The sequence below is a fragment of the Perognathus longimembris genome, chromosome 4 (genome assembly GCF_023159225.1).
Source record: "Perognathus longimembris pacificus isolate PPM17 chromosome 4, ASM2315922v1, whole genome shotgun sequence".
NCBI classification, from domain to species: Eukaryota; Metazoa; Chordata; class Mammalia; order Rodentia; family Heteromyidae; genus Perognathus; species Perognathus longimembris.
In genome coordinates, this window is record NC_063164.1 from 50,925,416 (window position 1) to 50,945,915 (window position 20,500).

Below are 20,500 nucleotides of genomic sequence, written 5' to 3' on the forward strand. Positions count from 1 at the left end.
TTTTGATCACAGGAAAACACACACCACAAGCCCCACTTTTAGATATAAAATGTTGGCAATCACTTACTGTCATTGTTAGAGCTCGTTTCCATAACACCATACGGAGGAACCAGAAGTCCTGCCATATACTGTCGGTATTTCTGAAAGACAAGATTGTAAACTCAGCACACAGATATTTACTCGCTGTGAGTATTTGTTTATTTACATGTTAGAGAGCAGAAACTATAGGTGTCAGGAAGCAGCTGAGCCATGAAAGGGATATTGGATTCCAAACAGGGGTGAGACTGAATGTGCCCTCCGCCTAGCGTCCCGTTCCCTTATGCACTTGTGTCTGGATGAATTGTGTGCACTTCTTATCCCCTCCTCAAATCCCCTTCACCCCTGCAAACACATGCTCCGCTTTTTGTCCAGAGAACCTGCATTTGGTCTTTATAGATGCAGATACAAACACACATGCTGCCTTCTTCCTAGGTGAATGCACTGGATCAGCCTCTTTCAAAGCCAAAGCAAATGCATTCCCCAAACCACCTCCTGAAAGAAGCTGATTCGCTTCCATTTACCTACTTCCTTTTACGCCTCACACCTGCCTGCTTTGTGACCTCCAAACACTTTGAGGATGCTGTCGAATAAAATGGCTTGGTTTAATTGAGAACCATTTGGATTCCCCTGAATTGTCTTCTTCCCCTGGCTTTTGGTACAGGTAAGCTATGAAACCTGGAGCTCAGAAATAAATACCAGCCCAAGGAGTCTGCACTGTATGAGGTGGGGGTAAGACTGCCTGTGCATAAAGCAGGCACTAGCATCCAGTTAGAGCAGAGACATTTACAGAAAGTGGGCACTAGCCAGCTGTCTTCTCAGGCAAGGACCAGTCTCCAGCCATCCAGAAGGAATGCTAGGCAACTGTATTAATTTGCTGGTGGCTGTCATGTGTGTGTACAGATATATAGATATTGATATAATTACAAATATATATATACATATATATAATACAGTGACACAGAAATGCTAAACAGCACCTTATAAGGTGCTTGTGGGTTATACAATCACTGACAGCAAAGACTTCATCAGTATCCAGGGCAGTTGGTGACACAGGGTGCTTGGCTACCACGTGACCCAATGGAGAATCCAATTGGCATTGTGACATAACATGAATACTTTTTCCAAGGAACCTCTTCAAGATGTAACTAGCACTTCTTTTTTACTTCTTTACTCTTACTCTCTTTCAGAGGCAACTATGCGAACATCTGCATGCACATTGTCAAGTCATGATCTTCTCTGCCTCTGAGCTCACTAACCACACCAACGTCCCTCTAGGACCAGTGTGTCACCCCTCTCCTGGCTTTTCCTTTGCTCCCTTCTCAAGTCTAATCTTATTCTTTCTAGGACACCACCAACTCCTCTTTAGTCTTAGACTTCAGTTGGACATTTGCTGATTCTGTGTTCTCAACAAAACAGGTCCAGTGAAGTTGTGAATGAGGGTCCTTGTGTTAGATTTTGTGACACCCCTTTCCCCAAATAACCTTTTGAGTTATTCATTTTCCTATCAGCAACTTCTTAATAGATTCCTAAATAAAGTAGTCCACACAAAGTTAAGGGCAACATTTTACTTTGCTTAGAATTGTTCTCTCGGACATTATGACATTGTCTTAGACACCTTGATGTCAAGCCCACAAAGTCCACAGAAGCCCTGGCCCCTGAAGGATTGGACTTCATGCTCCTCCAAGATCCAGAGCACCCGGGCTGCTGATCTCCTGGAGCCTATCACCCAGTTGCCCTTTGTGGGACAGAAAACAGAGACACTCACTGAGGAGAAGTGTGGAAACTGGATTTCAAGACATCTGTGTGCACTGAGCACCTACTATGTGAGGGGGGTACATGTCCAAGGCACTGGATCACCACAGAGAGCAAGCAGTGCCAGTGGCCTGATTTGTGAGGAGTCTGTGTACAGCAACACAAGGCTAGGTCTCTAATGTCTCATCCCTAGGGAATGTGTCGAAATACCCACAGCAGGTGCCTGGACTACTGCCAGAACAGAGTCCTACCTAGGCTATGGTGAAGTTTCACTTACAAGTGAGGTGCAGTAGCTGGGTGCAGGTGGCTCATGGCTGTAATCCTAGCTACTCAGACAACTGAGATCTGATGATCGAGGTAAAAACCAGCCCAGGCAGGAAAGTCTATGAGACTCTTATCTCCAATTAATCACCAAAAAGCCAGAAGTGGAGCTGTGGCTCAAGTGGTAGAGCACCAGCCTTGAGTGAAAAAAGCTAAGGGACAGCATCCAGGCCCTACATTCAAACCTTAGTACTGGCAAAAAAAAAAAAATAAATCCATCAATCAACCAATCAGGTAGAGTAAAATATTGCCAAATAATAAAATCAGCTATTTATAACAGCTTGCTGTAATAAAAGTTAGACCAATATACTTACTACTCTCTATTGCACTGCATATAATTGGTCCAGAGTTGACCATATTTAACCAAAAGTAAGTCAGGGATAAAGTAAGAATGATTGTATGAACTTAATACTTAGCTAGTAATACTTTTATTATTATTATTATTATTATTATTATTATTATTATTATTATTACAGGCATAGATACAAACACACATACTGCTCTCTTCCCAGGTGAATGCTCTGGATTGGCCTCTTTCAAAGCCAAAGCAAATGCATCCCTCTCAAACCACCTCTTTGAAAGCAGCCCATTCGCTTCTATTTACCTACTTCCTTTTACACCTCATACCTGCCTGCTTTGTGACCTTCAAATACTCTATGTGGTCAAATAAAATGGCTTGGTTTATTTGAGAACCATTGGGATTCCCTGAACTATTCCCCTGGCTTTGGGTATAGGCAAGCTCTGAACAATAATAAGCTAATACTTACATACATACATACATATATACATACAGTGGACAGAAAACCATATATTCCATACTCAGTTTCAATAATTATTAATTGATGACCAATATTATTTTATCTATATACTTAACTCTTTTAGGATTATTTTTAATCAAATTCCAGATATAAAGTTTCAGTAGGAATTTCTAAAAGACGATACATTTCTAAAAGCAAAGTCATAATATTATCACAGATAAAAATTTCAATAATATTGAGTTGGTGTTATAATTTCTAAATTGGAAAACACCACTGTTGGCCAGCCCAAGAAGGAATGTTCATGAGGCTCCATCTCCAAAATAACCAGAAAAGGCTGGGCTGGAGATGTGGCTTAAGTGGTAGAGTGCCAGCTGAGCTATCAAACTGAGCAAGTGTGGGCTGGGGATATAGCCTAGTGGCAAGAGTGCCTGCCTCGGATACACGAGGCCCTAGGTTCGATTCCCCAGCACCACATATACAGAAAACGGCCAGAGGCGGCGCTGTGGCTCAAGTGGTATAGTGCTAGCCTTGAGCGGGAAGAAGCCAGGGACAGTGCTCAGGCCCTGAGTCCAAGGCCCAGGACTGGCCAAACAAAAAAAAAAAAACAAAAAAAAAAAAACTGAGCAAGTGTCAGACAATGAGTTCAGATTTCAGAACTATCACAAAAAAAAGGAAAAAAGTCATTGCTGAATTCAATTTTAAAATGGCTTATTTAATAAGACAACATTGGCTCTAATGTTATCGCTTTTGCTACAAGAAGAGTTAATAAAAGCAGGGGTGAAATATTTATACTTTTCAAAAAAAATAAAAACCTTTCAAGAGCACTCTTTTAATAAACTAAAGCTGAATAACACACTTGTTATGCAGTACCCTGAAGAGTATTTCATATAAAGTAGAATAAAAACACCTAACACTGGGATAAAACTTACATGAGAAAACTGAGATTCCTACATTTTTTGCATACTGGTTGATCACTGGATAGCACTACAACTTCCAAAGCACCCTATGAAAGACCATTTGCATATTGTTGGATCATTGGGTAGCAGTTCACTATAGGACCAAATGTTGCCATTCATAACAGAAAGACATTAAAACCACAGTGCAGCTGGGTGTGGTGGCATGCACCTACAATCCCAGCATTGGGAGGCTGAGGCAGGAGGACAGCGGATTCCAGGATGGCTTGGGTTACACAGTGAGACCTGTTTCAAAAGAGAAAAAACAAAACCAAAAAACAGTGTACTATCCTTTTTTTGCCTGTCAGATCTGCCAATGTTTCCAAAGTTTGCTAACACAATGTTGCTGAGAATGAATGTTTTCTCATATGTTGTTGATGGGAGGATAAAATAACACAATCCCAATGGCAATGTGGAAGTATTAATCATTTTTAAAATGCATATTTCCTTTGACTGATCAGGAACTTTCCTTAGAGGAGATGGATAGTCTACTGAAATAACTGAATACATATGCAAGCATGTGTACCTGTTTGGAATAGATCAACAAACAGAAAGTAACTAGTTGTTGACAAGTAGAGAACAATGGGTTACTTCTTGATAAGTAGATAATGATGGAGTCATATGCAGCCATGAAAAAGAACAAAGCAGCACAACCTATATGAATATGGAATGAATTCTGTAATATATTTTAAGTAATAAATAACAACCTATCCTTTTGTGTAGAGGGAGCCATAGACATCTGTATATGAATAGTCATATATTGGTGTTCATTTTGCAAATGCATAGACAACCTTTGGGGAGATACTCAAGAAAAGAGTAACAAAGACTGTCTCTGGAAAGAGATCTGGGTGAGTGGCAAGGGTCAGGAAAGAGATCTTCATGGTTGTATTTCATGTGGTTATATATCCTTTGAAACTTGGGGCTTTTGCCAGGAGCCAGTGGCTCAGACACCTGTAATCCTAGCTACTAAGGAGGCTGAGATCTGAGGATTGAAGTTCAAAGCCAGCCTGAGACTCTTAACAACAAAATTAACCAGCAAAAACAAAACAACAACAACAAAAAAAAAACCCAACCACTGGAAATAGCACTGTGGCTCAAAGTGGTAGAGTGCTAGCCTTGAGCAAAAGTGCCCAGGTCCTGAGTTCAAGCCCCAGGACTGATAAAAAACAAAACATGGGACTTTTGTTCCATGTGCCACTGTTACTCTGGGATTTCAGAGCAGTTTATGTTCTATTTCATGTGTGTTTTTGAACTTGTCTCAACACTTGAAGGAAGGCTGCCATATAACTAAAATAAGCAAACAAATAAACAGAACACCAAGCCAAACAAAATTCTTAAAGAAGAAGGAATTAGAAAAATAAAAGGCCATACATGTACATGTGTGTCTTAGGCAACTACCTCCATTGTTTTCTGGGTATCAGGGGGCAGGGCATATAACTCATCTCTTTTATTCCCAGGTCTCAGTCCAAGAAGCAAACCAGGGGAATTAGCATCTGAGATGCCACGTCCACTCCTAGATTCAACTTACATGGTGTGGGATCCTGAACTCTGAGTTAATGTCAACACAGAAAAAGACTCTGGGGGTGGGGTGGGGGGGATGCCATTTACATGTGAGAATGGTGAGACAAATACACAGCATTTGCTAATGATGACCACAGCACTCTATCCATCCTGCATGCTGTTGGGGATTCATGCTGCCCTTCCTCCGGCCCTGGGGCAGTGTAAAAGCTAGCCACGGCCATCTTCCAGCTTCAACCGGAAGAGAAGTCCCCGCCCCTGGGGGGAGAGCACGTGGGTGCCATCATGGCAGCGGAGCCCCCAGAGACCCAGCTCTCGGAGGGCTGTGGTCTCCGCCCATAGAGGAAGTTTCATGACATCACCTGATGGGCAGCCCAGCTCAGCCAATCAGCTAGTCAACCCAAGTCCCTCCTCTTCGTTCCTGCCATTACCGTTATGTAAACCCCCTCCCTGAGTAAAGATTCTTTTGAGACCCGTGGACCATCCAGACCGACTCTCCGGAATTTCTTTCCTGCGTCGGCTCCGGACACGTGAGGGGGACGGACAGGGAAGGGGATTTCGGCATTAGCGCAGTCCACAAAGATACGCTTTACTCCTTCTGCCGGCCGGAGGGGTAGAGCCGAGTTTCTTTCATAGTTTGGGATTTGGGCATCTCCCTGGGAGAAGCAGGGAGAGGGGTCTTGAACCCCAACAGCATGCTCTCCTAAATGCCTTCTCTTTCCTGTAACAAAGGGGAACACCAAAATCCCTTTCCCTGGACTTGGGCTGACCTTTGCAATTCTCTGTAGCCAAGAGGGTGCAGCAGCTGTGAGGTTCTGTGGCTCGGTCAGGATACCTAGCTGATGCACATTGATGTGTTGGAGTACTTGTTCTCCAAACTCTCTCTCCTGGGGTGTTGCCCTGTTAAGCCAGTGACCATGCTGTGAGAAGCCTAAGCTCCATGGAGAGGCCACCTAGAGGTGCTCTGGCCCATCCTGCTGAGCCCAGTCTGAACCTTCCCAATTATTTCAGTATCCCATGTAAGAATCAGTTCCAGCCATGTGGGTCTTTCCGGCTGAAGGAAGAAAAGATGTGTCAGGCTGTCAAGTCTTTCCCTGTGCACTTTGAGAACTCCCCATAGCTGCCTATGGATAACAAAATGGTGGCTTGTTCCTACCACTACATCTGTTGCAGTTTGTCAGACATCATCAGATAAAAGAAACAGTACCCCACCAGGATGAAAGGTGTGCGATTCTCAGTTCCAGCATCTCAAACAAAGAGGAAGGGTGGGAAGGTCATACATTGGACTCTGATGAGCCACTGTGCCACAGGGTCATCCAAATGGAGTACAAACACTGCTGTGGGAAGACAGTTTAATGGAGGAATTGCCCACGGGTTCCTGGACAGGCAAGGAGCCTGGAGTTCTGCACAGACAAATGCCAAACTAAGGGAGCAATGTGGGCCCCCAGTCTGGAGTTCCCTTGGCTGAGTGAGCACTGAGATATGTGTCACACACGTCTGCCTGGCAGCGGCTAGCATAGGCAAATGCTTCCCATGACACCTGGCAGCCAGAGAGGATGACAGCAGTGGAATAAAGAGAGCCACGTGTGCAGGCAGAGTGCTCCTTCCAAGACAGACTCGAAGAGTGGACACTGGCCTACCACACAGTCAGGTTTATGAGTGTTCCCCAAATGATCTGAAAAATAAGACCGAGGTGACTAGATTGGCAAACCACTTTGTGGAGCAGCTCACACCTGTGCAGAAGTTTAACAAAGCCACCTCCCTTTTTGTGAAAAAACAAGACAGAACTCAAGGGCACTGTCAAAGCTGTACTTAATAAGGTCTGAACCTGTAAAGTAGTGCAGGTCAGCTGTCCCCAATGTTTTGGAGGTGGTCCAGAAAGTCCTTATGGCTGTCACTCACTAATGGCCCCACCCTACATCTTCCACAGCCCAGCTGCTGAGGGGTCTGGTAGTCTAACTCCTTTGCAGTGTCTTCTTTGGGGACACAGAGTGACATCTCCATGCACACCCTGTTCCCAGATCCTACACCCTCCAATACCTCAGTAGCCTGCATAGATGGCCTCCCTCTGGTGTTTGCAAGTGGCTTTGAGCCTGGGAGGAGCTATGAGGTTCACTTGAGTGCTGAAAGGCCAGTGAATGAAAGAAGCAAATCAAGAGTCAGGTGCTCTGAGAAAGGAATGTTGACCTCTGGGGCTGCCCCAAAGCCCTGTACTGTGGCCCTCAGGACGTGGCCTCCTGGGTAACAGCTGACTTTCTGTGACAGAGGCATTGTGCTGAGGGGCTGTGAGGCCCTGCCCAGGGTGAGGCACAGCAGACCAGGAATCTGGATTTACTTCTGTCCCAGAGGCCATCAGATATCCCTTTGGCTGGTCACTAATGAGCAGGATCTAAGCCCTTCACACTCTCTGGCTTCAGCTCCCTCAGTAAAATGCATGATTTGAATCAGAACGGGGCTCTGACCTTTGTTTAGCAGAGTCTGGAGGACCTTGTAGGAGCCTCAGCCAGGCATTCCACGCAAGCCCGGCGGCCTTCAGCCCCGATGGCAGCCAGAGCGTCTGTACTCAGACGCTTTATGAAGTAGAGTTCCAAGAGCAATTTCATCTGAAGAAATGACTTGGGCTTTTAGAACCAAAATGAAAGTTTATAAACCACAAGATTAAATCCTCTCCAAGATGTCAAGAGACCTCTATCTAGCCAGACCAACATCACTCAAAATTACTCAAAGATCATCCTGAACTAATAGCCAAGACAAATTTAGCATTGTCTAGAAGGTGCTAGGGACTCTACTTTCTGTTAAGAAGATGCCTATGACTGTGAGTTAGTTATGAGGATGGCTTTTCAATGAAAAGTTTGTCAACATCATTGGTACTAAAAATGAGGCTCAGGCAGGAGGACTGTGAGTTAGTTTGAGGCCAGCTCTACTTATCTAATTCAGCCTGACCCACAGCAAGATCCAAGGGGCTGGGGAATGTAGCTTGGTGGTAAAGCACTTGTCTAGCATGCACAAGGCTCTAAGGTTCCATCTTCAGCACAGAATAAAGTACAAAACTTAGGAAAAACACCCCACCCACCATGTGAGGCTGACTTTCTCCCAGAGAGGTGCACATTCCCCAGCTCCACACCCTGTGACACCCAACAAGGCAGGAGGGGATGAAAGAAGCAGCTCTTCCCAGAGTGGAAATTTTATTTTATGTCAAGTATGGTTACAGGGATTTTTTTTATACTTTTCTATTATGGAGTAGAAAGCTAAATTTGCATACATTTAAAAGATTAAAGCAGAAACTTCAAAGCAGTTCTGAACTGGCTGCAGGCTACTTGTAGCTACAAAGGGTCTAGACCCCGGGTGTGAGGTATTGATTTCCTTTGCATTCAGGAACTTCAGTGGAAAAAGCCAAGGACCACGGATGCTATGTGAAGCACAGCTATGTTACCTGGCTGAACTCACCCAAGTTGACTGCCTCAGTCTCCAAGGTAAAGACCCTGGGAAGTTCATTCCATCTCCCAAGACCTCTCTGAGAAATAACACCTATAAAAATGCCTTGCACATAGTAGGCACTTAATAAATGGTTGCTGATAATCTAATAATGCAGATGAGAAACCAAGGTTGAATCAAACTAACCACCGTACATTTGATATTTCCCAAACAGCATCATTTGAGGAAAAGGTATCTTCCCCCATTACACATTTGAATTAGTGAGGTTATGGATAAGCACAGGATAGAAAGACCTGTAATCTACTTGTTGATCTCTGTTGCATGGGGCTGGGAAGAATAAAAATTTAAACCATAGACTTTCCTAAATCATTTTGTAATGTGCAATTCACTCTGTAGTCACACAGAAAATAGTCCCCTAAAGAAGCAGTAAGTTACAGGTAATGGCAAAAAGAAGCCAAAGAGAGAGAGAGAGCTGGGAAATAACCAGCAAGAATTTAGCCCATGGAGTTGCTTATTATTGACAAATTATTATTAACAAATCCCCTTATTAAAAAAAATCTAATCTTAAAATTACAGCTAACCAGTCTTTTTTTCTTCTTCTTTCTATGCTGGTACAGTGACTCAAAACTCATTGAGCACTTACCTTAGTGTTTTCTGTTCAAGGCTAGCACTCTCCCACTTGAACCACAGCACCACTTCTGGCTTTTTTTGGTGGTTAATTAGGGATAAGAGACTATAAACATTCTTGTCCATGCTTGAACCAAGATTCTCAGATCTCAGTGTTATGAGTAGTTAGGATTATGGGCATGAGCCATGGGCACCCAGCTTTAGCTACTTTTTAAAGCATAGAAGGAAGGAAGGAAGGAAGGAAGGAAGGAAGGAAGGAAGGAAGGAAGGAAGGAAGGAAGGAAGGAAGGAAGGAAGGAAAAAGGAAGAAAGGGGGAGGCAGCACACAAAGGGGAGACGTTTATAAAGAATTGAGATATTTGGCTTTTCCCAAATGGAGATGTAAATGTGTTACTGACTATAGAAGTATTTCCTAAGAAGAGACAAAAAGATGGAAGTCTTAGAAAGATTAAAATCTAGCCAACTTTGCAGCCAGTGTTACTGGTCCCATCCAGGCCACTGAGGAACTCTGGCTGAAAGGCTGGCAAGCCTGAGGGTGGTAGGGCTAGATCCAACTGTGCTCTGCAGCTGAGTCCTACCCAAAACAGGGGAGCCTTTTCCTAATGTACGCAAGGCTCTCTGTTGGCCCAGTGTCACCCAAGGAAGGAAGGAGACAGAGTTGAATTGCTCTCCCAGGACTGAGTCACAGATTGCATAGCACGGACTTCATAAAGCAGGCTGGCAGCCTGAACTGCAGCTGAAGCTATGCAGGAGAAGACTCACTACCACGGGTGTCAAGGTCTTCTGGTCAGGCCTCTTCTGTGGGTTCTCCACGTGCTGCTCAATGCCAAAGAGGCTGTCCAGGCTGTCTGCAGGAACCTCCACCAGCGTGGCCACAGCAGCCAAGGCAACACAAGACTGCTGGCCTCAGAGAATTGAGCTTTGGCTGCTGCCTTCCCAGGAACTGTCCCCTTGCCTGTCCCTCTCCCCCAGTGCTCAGCAGGCTGCAACTCAACCCTGAGGCAACAGAAAAAGCATTAAAAACAGGAAGTCCTGAGGATGATTGACAGGCATTGTTCCCACACCTGGGAGTGGGAAAGAATGAGAAGATGAGCTCAGAACAGGGCCAGACTAATGGCAAATTTGTGAGAAGCTTCTAGAACTGGAAAAGAATAGCAGGGGTCAATTCTGGGGGGTAGGAATATTTTTGTCCTAATATACTACTCATTACTAGGTCCTCCCCACACAATAAAGTTAGGCTCACAAAAGGTAAGGATGGAAAAGTGGCCATTGGTCCTTTCTCTGAAAAGCCCCGTGGTTACCCAGTCACCTGAATCACACAGCATAGAAGAGCCGCAGGACATTTTACCCCCGTTTTGGGGTTGTTGTTGTTGTTGTTGTTGTTTTTTAGCAAGACTTCTCTCACAACCTCTGTATGATCTGCAAATGGATGGGGCATACTGTTCTAAAACCTCAGCATGCTAGAACATTCTTACATGCAATGGATAGTAGAAATAAAAGCAGTTATAAATTCAAATCTGCAGGTAGAATTTTCCACCTTACCATTTTCAAGCCACATATACTGCTTTCTCTATGGCCTGTTGCGGCTGGACTGAGGTGGTCTCTTAGGTTTAGTTTTTCCTCATTACTTGATTTCTACAGTGTTGGTATAACAGGGCATGGAGAGCTGCCATTACCACTTCCCCCTAAGTGGAGGCCCAATTCTGTTTGCCAGCTTTAATCCACACCAATCTGCCAAGAGCAATATCCGGGAGTGTGCCATCACTGAGGAGCTCTGAAGGAGGAAGCTCTCCAGGCCGAGTCCCTGCAGAAAGCCCACTCTGAGCCCAAGAGGATGAAGCTGTCAGTAAGCAAATGAAGCAGAGGCAGACAGACCTACCCCCTTTGAAATGCTGCCCCCTTCAGACACTGGCATGTAGGGTGGGGATCTAACTACTGACTGAGGAATCCGAATATGACCAAGTCCAAGTTCCTCATAGAGGATGGTCACCTTAATCCTAAAGGCAAGGATGAGAAATTCATGCTCATTTAGTTAACAAATGTTGGCCGATGCCTGTTCACCTGTGACAAAGGAGGCCTAACGGGTCCTCTCAGACCACTCAGGTCTCTCCTGGCCTATGAATGAGGACAGTCGCTCACACATATTTACACAAACATGGGTATTTAGAATGTAAACCACACAAGGACAGAAACTTTGGTCTGTTTTTGTACACGCAGAAGCTGGGAGAATATGACTACTTAGCTTCCAGCCTTCTTTGCCTTTAGAAACTTCCTACCTTCCATGTGTGCCAAACTCTGGCAGCTTCTCTGTCCCCACTTTTCATTCTCTTCCATTAGCATCGTTTCTATTCTTTCTGTTCCAAATTCCAACCAATTGTGAGACATCTTTAGCAATGTAAAGCATTATGTGTTTAGTGCACATGTCTAGGGAATGAGCTGGGGTTTAGAAGTTTCCATGTTCATGGAATGTGGTTTCCCTAAATTCTCTGAGTAGATCCTGGTTTCTGTCATCTCTCCACTCCTGGTCATCCGCACCCCTCTTTCTCTGCAGGATGGGGTTGCAGTCTCCCTTAGGGGCTACACTCTGTAATATCATCAAAGATCAGGCCCCACTTCTCCCAGTGTGAGCACTAGGAAGAGCCAATAAAGAAAGCAATACCTTAGCTGTTCTGGAAAATAGCATAGAAGAGAACATTGGGTGCCACATAGTTGGGGGGAAACAAGCTTTAAGATACATGCAAACATGAGCTCCAATCTCAACTCTGATCTTAGGAGCCTCATCCTAGCAGTAGGCCATGCCTTCCTATCCTGCCTCAGCACCCACACCCCACTCCTGTTCATGCCTTTCCAGCCATTTGGCAACTTCAGAGCCTCAGACATGCTGAGTCTTCCTCTTGAGGCATCCTTCTGCCTGGAATTCACTCCTTGCCACTCAGCCTGGCCAAACTCATCTGAGCTGACTCATCATCCCCTGGGATTGGCCAACCCCAAGGCCCTAGACCATCTAAGTTCTGTGATCTCTCCCACAGTGACTCCCATCAGTCACACAAGCAATGTGTTGACATTTCCTGTAACTGAGTATACACTGGTCCAATGCCCTTTCCTCTTCTACTCCAGGCTAACACAGGGGAGGGGCCACAGCTATATCCTCCCGCACTATACACCTGGACTCTAGCAAAAGCTCAGAGGTGTTCAGTGAGTGTTTGGTGAGTAACTCGTGGCTGACTGAATTTCTTAACCACTCTGAGTTCTGAGTTGTCCCTTAACACCATTCCTGTGACATATATCAGTATTACCATGATTGCTCTCGTGGCTGATAGAAGCACTGACTATATAACACAAGTACAGCCCCTAACAGCCCAATAAATATTAGTTCCTGTTTACTTTACACTCATCATTTCTTACTGTACTGACTCTGCCATAGGGTACATTTTCATTTAGAAAACTAATGCTTGAAAGAAAAAGCAGCCTAATGCATGAAGGCCTACAAGCATAAATCTAAATCTAGTAAAGTGGGATGTGATGAAAGAAGGTATTTGCCATCATCTGAGGAGCAAGGTAAAGGTCTGTGCGTTTGTTCAGAAATAGCCTCTTGCTTTCAGAGAGGACAGGGAGAGGAGTGTGGCCATCTGGGAGACTGATAAAAGCAAACATCTAAATTTAATGCATCAAAAATCTAGGAATACTAATAACTGCATAATTTAAAATAGAATACAAAGAGACTAAGAAGAGAGAGAGTGAGAGCCCAGTATGTACTACCAGGCTTGGTATAAAAAATACACTTATAAGCCGAGCACTGGTAGCTCATGCCTATAATCCTAGCTACTCAGGAGGCTGAGATCTGAGGATCATGGTTCCAAACCAGCCTGGGCAGGAAAGTCTCTTACCTCTAATAAACCACCAGAAAAAAAACCCAGAAGTGGCACTGTGGCTCAAGTGGTAGAGCACTAGCCTTGAGCTGAAGAACTAAAGGACAACACCCAGACCCAGAGTTCAAGCGCCACCACCAACATAACAAAACAAAGAAAAACATTCGTGGGGGAAATTTAGTTTTAAAAGAGCCAGGTGTGTATGACTGTGTGTGATCTCAGTTTTATGCTGAAAAATAAGATTGCACTGTACAAACTGAATTCCAAGGCAACCAGATATGCAAGCTGATCACTCAGAAATTTTCTTTGATTTCTCTGATTGGTGCCAGTACGTTGGTGCTAGTAGGCTAGTAGGCTACAATTCTGCTGGCTTCTGACTATATTTTATAAACCTGGTAAAAGGTTTGCATGCAATACAATTAAAGAAAGATGAGGTTGTATAGTCTCTTCCTCAGTAGTGTCAGGAGAAAAAAAAACTTGAATTAAATGTTGTTTAAATAAAAATGACTATTTAAAAGGATAGAAAAAAGGGCAAACAAATGCAGCAATGGTATTCTCTGGACACTATGTTGAAAATGAACTATACAGCCTGTGGGTGGGAGGGGAGGGGAAAATCTATGAGTGTGAGGGAAGGGGTGACATCCAAAAGGAAATGTACTCTTTGCCTGACTTGTACAACTGTAACCCTTCTTAGCATTTTCTAATAAAAACAATAAAAAAGTAAAAAGAATAGAAATGAGGTGAGGAAATGTTTTGAATGGTGTTTGAATTGTGTTCAAAGGCACCAGATTTACTGATTTTAATGACTGTGCTGTGGTTACAAAAAAAAAAAAATCCTTGTTCTATGGAAACGTGTCCTGAAGCATTAAGGGCACAGGGCCACAATATCCCAAAGCATGTACAAAAAGGGGGAGATGAATATAAAGAGGGAAAATGTAAACAGTTGGCAAAATTTGAATTAAAAAAATCTAGGAGAGTCCTTTGATCCTGCAACTTTGCTGGGGAGACTTAAATTACACCAAAATGAAAAGTTATTGAAAACTGAAGAGGAGTCTGAATTGAATCTTTATGATTTTCTCTCTCCATTTATTCCACCCGTGTCTGTGAATCCACAGCCTCGTTTGGCCTAGAGCTGGTCCTAAACACAGCCCACAGCCTGCCTTGCCCTTGTCCTGCTCCTCCCTCCCTAGAGGGTAGTTCTTGTCCATCTGACTTCAAGTTCTAACCTAAAATATTGCCCAAGTTTAACAGATGACCCCCAGGGCCCTGAATGACGATATTCTAATTTGTCCTCTGCCCTAACTGGAAGTCAGATGGTTCTGCCTTTCTGCAAACCAAGGAAGTAGGATAGCAGCCCAAAGGCCTCCTTGCTCATCCAGGTATGTCAGGTGATGGCCAGGGGGAGAGATTTGGTCTGAGGGGGAAGGTCTGTCCAAATGGGTCCCTCAGAAAAGGTATTGGGCTCAGGGAAAGAAAGCACCAAATCTATTCAGCTACAACGAAGAAGGGGATAGCTGTGCCCATGAAAGGGATTCCTTCCGTGTCCAGGATTCAACAGCTATATGGAACTGTAGGCTCTCCAGGCCCTACTCCAGCTCCTCCTTCCTTAGGCTTGGGCCTGGTCCTCATGAGGTTTGCCATGATCCCTACCTCCCTTTTAAATCTTTAATTCCTGCTTTGATCATCTCCCATCTTGATGTTTGGGGTCCCTAATCTCCTTTTTTTTTTTTTTTGCCAGTCCTGGGGCTTGAACTCAGGGCCTGAGCACTATCCCTGGCTTCTTTTTGCTCAAGGCTAGAACTCTGCTAACTTGAGCCACAGCACCACTTCTGGCCTTTTCTATATATGTGGTGCTGAGGAATCAATTCTAGGGCTTCATGTATACGAGGCAAGCACTCTTGCCACTAGGCCATATTTCCAGCCCCCCTAATTTCCTATATGGAAATCTATATGGTACCTGTATCCATTTTGTTAGATCAGACATACTTCTGGCCACTCACTAGCCCTCCTACTGTTGCCACCACAGACACACAACAGTGGGGCTGGGAATATGGCCTAGTGGCAAGAGTGCCTGCCTTGTATACATGAAGCCCAGGGTTCGATTCCCCAGCACCACATATATAGAAAATGGCCAGAAGGGGCGCTGTGGCAGAGTGCTAGCCTTGAGCAAAAAAGAAGCCAGGGACAGTGCTCAGGCCCTGAGTCCAAGCCACAGGACTGGCCAAAAAAAAACAAAAAAACACAACAGTGGTCAGGTAGCAGTTCCCCAGACCATGATGATCACTGTGCCAAACAAACACAGCCTTTCCTCTTCCTCACACCTCTAACCTGGTCATGCTGGAACTTGTCAGAAACCAGTTGGCAATATACAAAGCATTCATGTTCTAAGGATGAGGCAGTCACACTGAGTGACAGGCAATTCCAAAGATAAGAATTCCCATTCAAAAATATCCTGAACAATGTTCACTTTTATTTCACAGAATTAATTGATCCAAATCTCCATCTCAGGTGACTAACTGGGACATGTGATATTGCTTAAGACTGATAAAAATGTGCTAAAACTTGTAAGGATGGTTACGCAACATCCTAAAAATACTGACTTGTACACTGTAAGCAGGTAAATGATAGGGTGTGGGAATTATACTTTAATAAGGTTATTAAAGGGGGGACAGAGGTAGAAGAAGAGGCAGAAGCAGCAGGAGAGAAGGAGAAGGATGAGAAAAAGGAGGGAAAAAGAGAGAAGGGAGAGAAACAGATAGCAAGGAAGGGAGAGAGAGCAAGGAAGGGAAAGAGCATGAACTGAGTGGATTTCAGGACATGAATCTAACTTGCTCAAGGAAGCCTACTGACTGCTAGAGGGAGGGCTCAGAACAAGATATGGGGTACTATCTTCTGGAAATTTCAAGTGGGCCCTGTTGAAGCATCTGCACTGATTTTGCCTGCAAGCATCCAAGTGTGACCATTCCTCCCGCAGGCAGCCCACCACCCAGGAATGCCACATGCCAAGAGAACTAGCATGTGTAGGTTTCTCCATGCCTATAGCACACAGAGCTATGCGACTTTTTTCCTCCACATTTGAGTTTTCCAAACAAAAGGGGAAACCAAGCACACAAAACCCAACAGTGAATTGATGAGCAACTTTGCATATATATAGAATTTCCAGGCAATAAAGCATGCTCTCCAACAAGCTTGTCTTTGTTTGGAGGAAAATTATGCTTTGCTTTTTCACAATACCCTCTTCCAAGCCCAGTGTGCCCTCCTAATTTAAATTAGTCTTTCAATTGTATGATCGTTCCAAAAGAAACTAATTTTCACAACTCTCATTCAAGGAACTTAACCAAAACTTGAATTTTTTTTCTTTTTTAAGTTGAGGGAAGGTAGCTGTAGCGAGGTTTTCTGCTTTGTCACAATCCTAAAAATAATCATTTCCTGAATATCTATAAATATTATTTTGATTGTGTGAATGGCTCTAAATAGCTGTTTATGGAAAAACTCACAATACTGCTAAGTCTGTACAGAAATATGCCTAATATAAAATGTGAACAAGAGAATTAGATACAAATTGCACAATTATATTCTAATTTGTAGATTATAATTCAGTGTGTCATAACAATGTATCCTGAAAATGGTTACCTCAAAAAAGTATTTAAAAAAACAAGGAAGAATGGTAACGTTCCTCGTTCCTCGTAGTATGGTAACTTTCCTCTTATATCCCACATGCTTTGTTCACTGGGAAATTTCATTGTGTCCTAGCTCAATAAGGGCATTTGGTGTAAGAACTTCAAAAGAGGCTAATAAATATTGCTGGCTTTAGTCAGTTCTTTTTTTTTTAATTGCATACCAAGATTCTCCAATTGTATGGATTTTAGCAGTTTTTATAATCTGGCATAATGGGAATCTTTTTTAACTTTGATTTTTTCTGAGAATATTTTAATGATATCTCTTATTGTTGGTTTGTTTCCCAGAAAAGCTTCTATTTTTCCTCTATTATTTTCTAAAATAAAGCTGTGATAGAAGAGGATATCATGACAAAAGCAAGAAACCAGATCAAAAGTGAGTTTATTTTTTTAAATTGTAAAGATAATACAGCTCTTGCTATAAATCCATAACCTGAGGAAACCAATCATTTGAATGGCTTCTGGCTATTTCCAACAGCAGTTGTTGTTTGGCTGTTATTTTTATCCCTCCCTTCCCCAGTTCCTTCTTTCCCATAGCCAAGTAGACTATCATCTCTGCCTGCCTGCCACAATTTCAATGTGTCCCCCACATTCACATGTTGGAAGTATATCCTCTAGGACAGCAGTGATGGGACTTGCAACCTTTAGGCAGCAATTAGGTCAATCATGTCATATGGATGGATTACTGGTGTTAGAGCAGCACAGGTGTGTCACATAAGCAAATCAGGGCCTCTGTTATGTCCCACCATTGCAAGGTCTTCTGCCAGGATATCAGGTAGCAGAAGGAACCTCACCAGGTACACGTACTTCACTGCATACTTTCCATCCCCCAGAACTGGGAGCCAAAGAAACCCAGTCTGTGATTGTTTGTGACATCAACAACATGGACTAAGAAAATGCATGTGGCAACCTATACACAGATTGGGAGACAATAATGAAAGCATCAGTCTCAGAGAATCAAGCTAGAAGTAGAAGAACTGCTGTATGTAAAATCATTTCAGCAATAACTAAATTCATAGAAAACTTTGAACGATAACCAGGAAGCAGACCCTTTGGGACATGTCTGTCCTGTGAGGGATAAATCAACACATGCAATTCATTTCTAGTAGGTAGGAAGCCCTCAGTTCTCAGATGAGGAAACTGTAAACATAAAGAAAAGTCTCCAACTCCTTGGACATGCACTGGCTCCTTTTTAAGTAGATATCAAGGACAAGTTCCATTGTATTTAAATACAATAGAAAAGGAGGATGCCACATGCCTCAAAAAAAAAAAAAAAGCCAGAATGTCTCACAACAGGACATGGATTCAGAGTAAGTAGTGGAAGCAGAATCCAGCTGTGTGTCAGAAAGATTAAAACAAAGAAGACCGGAAAACATGAATGCAAAATAGTCACAGGGAAGCTACCAAGGGAGCATTTAAGACAGACTCAGAAAGCCACAACCAATTGCTTTCCACTCCTCATTTCTTTTTTTGCCAGTCCTGGGCCTTGGACTCAGGGCCTGAGAACTGTCCCTGGCTTCTTTTTGCTCAAGGCTAGCACTCTGCCACTTGAGCCACAGTGCCACTTCTGGCCATTTTCTGTATATGTGGTGCTGGGGAATCGAACCGAGGGCTTCATGTATACGAGGCAAGCGCTCTTGCCACTAGGCCATATCCCCAGCCCCTCCACTCCTCATTTCTGGTTCCTCACATGCCAGAGCAATGGAGACCCCTCCCAAGAAAATTCAAACACAGGTCTTCCGTTTGCCCTTCATTGAAGATGCTCAATATACAAAGTATCCCTTGGCTAATGCAGAAAGTTCAAGCAATGATCAATGTTGCAATTGGATCAAGCAATGATCCAATGTTGCAATGATTATTATGCTATGTCCATTGCCCACTGTAAAGGCCAGAACAATGTGTGCAGGTTAAGGGGTTGCTATAAACCATAATAAAGAGATTGGATAGCAAGACACCGCGACCATCCTTTCCAGTTCCTCTCGTGTGTGTTCTAAGAGCACTGGTAGATTTCAGCACCTGCTTCTCACAGAGTTCCGGGTCAGCTTTCCTTTTTCACTAACTCCTACTTTTTGCAGTCTAAATTCCTCTTTGGACTAACATGAACGGACCTCATTCTTTTCCTACTTCTTCAGATAGACTAAGATTACTCCAAAAAAGCATTTGTTTGTTTTTGTAAAATAACTATTACTCTCTTCTAAATCTTTACTCTCATCCTAGAGAAGAAAGAAAAGTAAAAGAACTAGAATGACAACTTTCAAAAAGGTTAGCTTCTAATTTTCTACTGACACCTCGCAGTTACAGAGAGTTTAAGATGTAGAAGTCTTAGCCATGCACTTGTGCTCATCCCTATTATCCTAGCTTCTCAAGACGCTGACACCTGGAGCAACGCAGCTCAAAGCCAATCAGGGCAGAAAAGTTTCTGAGAGTGAAACCCTACCTCCAATTAACCAGCAAAATGCCAGACTAAAAGTATGGCTCTACACAGAAGGGTGCAATGACACTCTAGCCAGAGTTTAGCAGGCACACAGGGGGTGGGGCAGCCCACTCAGATTTTAGGAATTTTTCCTAATACAAGGAGTGGTACTATTCCCCCTCCCTACTAGGAGTGGAGCTCACATACTGTGATTGGCTATCAGGGGATGATTTGAGGAAACTAGAAAGCCTTCGGTTAATGTAACAGTTCCCACTGGGGGAAGGACTATTCTTTTAACCCTGTTAGGAAGGACTTATACTCTTGACATGACTCCCTAGTTACAAACAATACAGTTTATAGTCTGAACTGAAGAAGCAAATTCCAGGAATTTGGAATGGTGACTGGTTACAAGATGGACAGACTTTGGTTTGACAGAAGATGACTGCTTTTTCTCACAACAGCAATAAGGAAGAACAGATCACAAAAATGCTCCCCAGTTCAAGCATCATTTCCTGTCAATCAAACACCCTGAAGCAGAGAAAGACTAGGATGGAGTTTTTATTATATGCAAAGTACTTTCAGATTGTTTATTGTATTTGCTAGTTTACAATCAAACTTGCACTAAAAATAAGCATTTTAGCATCAGCTATTTGTGCTTAATCATCCTTGTATTAGGAGTAAGGAAAATTAATGGAAATGAAAACTAATGCCCAATATGATAGCCACTAGTGGGTCACATGTAGTTATTAAGCATTTAAAATGTGGTCCATACACAGGTCTACTGAGGGAAGATCTTGAAGAGAGCTGAGACGGGTGGGCTGCAGTTATCAGGGTGGGAGAGAGGAGCACAAACGTACTGTGTATTAGAGGCCCCCTGGCAACTTTTCAGTTTGGATTCAGGCCTGGAGTAGGATCCCAAGAAAAAGGCAGATTGGAATGCCCTCTCTTGTGGGAACAGGGCCCACCAGGGGTGGGAGAGGAGCCTCTAGCTAGTAAGTGGATCAAAGACTAGATCCAGATTGAAGGAGATACATTACCGGGATCAGGAACTTCTCAGAAAGGAGTGGGGGAGTTGTGGGACTGGAGAGTCTAAAGGACTGGATGGCAAATACTTTGGAAGGTATTTCTAAGACATGAC

At 43.5% G+C, this 20,500-nt stretch overlaps 1 protein-coding gene across 1 annotated transcript in view; it reads right to left on the reverse strand.

Moving 5' to 3' along the window:
• Rapgef4 (Rap guanine nucleotide exchange factor 4) overlaps positions 1–20,500 on the reverse strand; it is a 297,243-nt gene that overhangs the window by 142,638 nt on the left and 134,105 nt on the right. Inside the window, 1 exon segment of the mRNA XM_048345237.1 lies at positions 68–140. Within this exon segment, the coding sequence (XP_048201194.1) occupies positions 68–140 (73 nt within the window).